We start from the raw sequence: 3454 nt of genomic DNA, 5'->3' as shown, positions 1-3454 counted from the left end.
ATGTAAATTTCTTCCGCCACCATACACTGAGAGAGATTCCGAACTGTTACATAACATTGTAAAGAATTTAGACACTGCACCAACATCATGGCCGGAGTACACCGTGGAAATTAAAGCACATGGAAGTATGAATTTATGTAATTTTACTATTAATTATATAAGAAGTTAATACTGTAAAATATTACCAAATTTTTATTATTGTTATTATTGTAATAAACTTATTACAGAAACGTATGCCGATGCTCTGCTTAGATTACAATTATTAAATGACAAGGAATTTGCTTTTACAAGTAATTCAAATAAAGATCAAAATGAAAAATCAAAGAAGGTAGAAAATTCAATTCGCAAAAAAAAAACTTTTAAAAAATGAAGAACAGATAAACGAACTATTCAATTCTGTCACGACAGTGGAAGAATTTCTTCACAAGGATCGTCTTCCAAACGAATGTATTTGTTAAATGTGTATTTAAAGCATAATTAATAGGATGAGATGTATTAATAATCTATTTTTATATTCAATAATAATTTATAATTATTAATTATTTTTAACATTTTCAGCTTTTAAAATATTGAAAAAGACTGGCGAAAAATCATATGCAGAAAAAATTGGTTCTTCCAAATTATCTAGCTCATCTAAATGTACTTTGTGATTGTCTAAGTTTAATAATTAATGTATCTATTTAAATTTTTACCGCATATAATTACATTTTCTTATTTTTTTAGGCGAAAATTTATCAAAAAGACTTGAGAAAAAGAATAAATGCACGGACGAATCTGCAATATGTGATACCTTATTCGAAGGTAACTTTATTTGAATGCATATGTATCATATAATTCAATTATGTATGTTACTTTTTTATTATTGCCACTACATTTACATCAATTGCCCTACATAACTATATATTATTATATTTTTATACATTACAATCCACAACGCCTGCAACATAATTAAAAATTTTTTATAATTTTATACAACATAATTTAACATTCATTTTGGTATAAAAATCATTTGATGTTGATGAATATAGTAATTCTTCCTGCTCAGTCTATTTGTTTAAGAATAATATTTTAAAATTGATTATATTGCATAATTAGTTAAATAATATATTTAATTTTCTTTACTATACGTATTATTTTAATTGTTGTAATATACAGATGAGAAATCTAATGAAGTTTGTAAAAAATGCTAGTAATTCTCAAATTAATTCACTTGAACAAACATCATTTTTCTGTGTTTACATTCGTAATTAAATACTTTGCATCATTTATTATAATTTTACACATTATTATTTTTATAATTATTTTCCAGATGAGTGTATGTCACAGCAAACCAACGACAAAAATTACACTGCAATGAAAAATGATTCTTATGAAGAATCTAGTAAAGATAAACATGACAAAGGTAATTTATAAAATTTCTTATTTATATTCGTTTACATTCCAGATTAGATTTGTTCACAACATTAAATGTTGATATTCTTAATTATCTTGAATTACAGAAGTAAATGGCAAATGAGAAATCGTATAATTATAAATAATAAAATACGTTTCAATGATTTCATAATGATGAAATGTTTCTTTATAGAATACATTATTTACGAATTCTTTAATTTTATGGTGTATTTTTTTCAGATGAAAAATTCTATGACTTGGACTTGTTTTCAAATAATTTAGGTATGGTATTTTTAGATAAACTTATACTATATATTTCTTGACTAATTTTTACTAGAAGTTTGTATATTTTTCAGATCAACAGTGCCAGGAGGAAAATGTCTTACTGTTTGAAAATGAAATACCCGTCATATCAACTATTCCGAATATTTTAACAAACCAGCTAAACGAGGGTTCCGCTGATGTTATACAACAGTTGAAATCTGCGATTGAAATAAATGATACAAGTTAGTTGAAATTATAAACGCAATCGAAATTTTCCACACACACACACACATATATATATATATATATATATATATTAGGTACCGCGGAAAGTTCGTGTCGTTTTTCTAAGAGATGTCGTTCATCGGGAAAAACGACACGAACTTTCCGCGGTACCTAATATATATATATATATATATATATATAATTTTTCATGTATATATGTTTCGAAATTTTTTAAAATAAATTTTTATTTACAGAAATAAATTTGCTACCTTCAAAAGTAGAAAATATCGCATTTGATATAAAAAAAATAAAAAGTGTTCTGATTAATCAAACGGCTGCTTGTAATTTAACACAAAATTAAAAATGGAAAATTTTTGTTCTGAATTTGTAAGTGCTTCTGGTATAAGTATAATAAATCTGGTATAAGTATAATTAAAATGTGTGTAGTATGTGTGCGTGTGTGTGTGTATGTAAAATATAATAACAGTTCTTTGATAGTGTTTTGCATAGTCTAACAATTTCTATGTTTATATTTTCAGTGTGCTTATTTACGTCAGTACATCGATGTAGATCAAACATTATCGAAAAACATTAGCAACAAATTAAAAATAATTATGTCAAGAGAGATTGCATTAAAATACACGGCAATTAAAGAGATAAACGGGAAAAAAGTTTTCAAAAGAACTCGTCTGTATCAGTATATTGAAGGTAAAATAACTATATTATTTAATTATTATCAGTAAGTAACTGAACTCATACCGTGTATGTGCATAATTTATTATTTCTATTTACAATTATTTCAGACATATATATCGGATTAAATATAAAGGGAGAATATATTAAAGAATCCCACATTTTGAAGACAATCAGCAATACTTTGTCGAATGCAAAAGACTGGGAGGGACACCGAAAGGATCGAATTAAAAACCAAACTCTAAACGCCTAATAACTGTCTTTTCAAGTTGTTAATTTTTTAAAATTATTCTTAAATTATTCCTTAATTGTATTTCTCATTTTATCATCCATATAGAATAAAAAGTTCACACAATAGTTGAAACAATTTTGTTCAATCCCAGGTAAGGTTTGCCGACTCTTGCCCTATACTGACTCTTGGGCCGACATTGGCGGCATCATGGCAAGCCGACTGTTATGAACCGATCGCGGCGCGACATCGGTCCAAATAACCTTAGTCGACTCTTGCTTGATGATGACCCTCGGACTAATGTGGGGCCAACGTTGTAGATATGTTGGCAAACCGACTATCAATCCAATCGCGGCACGACGTTGGCCCAAACAACGTTAGCCAACTCTGTTCGATGACGACTTTAACGTTGAGCTAATGTTGTGGATATGTCGGTAATTAACTGTTAGATCATGGCGTGAGTCTTAGGTATAGGATATCATTAATCACAAATCGCGCCCTAATAATAGCGTTGATAGTACGCACCTCGAATACAGCCTGTATGTACACTGAGAGAAAAATGTACTAAATTTTAATAAATATTTATTTGAATAGTACTAATAACATATTTACTAAATGTAAATATATATTTATTTAGTACAAGAACCAGTA

The 3454-nt window shown here is 27.6% G+C and overlaps 1 protein-coding gene across 1 annotated transcript; it reads left to right on the top strand.

Annotated features, from left to right (window-relative positions):
* The first annotated feature begins 579 nt into the window (after positions 1 to 579).
* Positions 580 to 2931, top strand: LOC105669206 (uncharacterized). The gene is made up of 7 exons (XM_067349832.1): positions 580 to 646; positions 724 to 801; positions 1310 to 1402; positions 1633 to 1674; positions 1749 to 1898; positions 2421 to 2589; positions 2685 to 2931. The coding sequence occupies exons 1-6, from the start codon at positions 595 to 597 to the stop codon at positions 2474 to 2476; spliced, it is 471 nt and encodes a 156-aa protein (XP_067205933.1). The 5' UTR covers positions 580 to 594; the 3' UTR covers positions 2477 to 2589; positions 2685 to 2931.
* The last annotated feature ends 523 nt before the right edge of the window (positions 2932 to 3454 follow it).

Source organism: Linepithema humile, chromosome 1, assembly GCF_040581485.1.
Source record: "Linepithema humile isolate Giens D197 chromosome 1, Lhum_UNIL_v1.0, whole genome shotgun sequence".
In the NCBI taxonomy this organism is placed as follows: domain Eukaryota; kingdom Metazoa; phylum Arthropoda; class Insecta; order Hymenoptera; family Formicidae; genus Linepithema; species Linepithema humile.
This window is presented reverse-complemented; position numbering and strand designations above follow the sequence as displayed.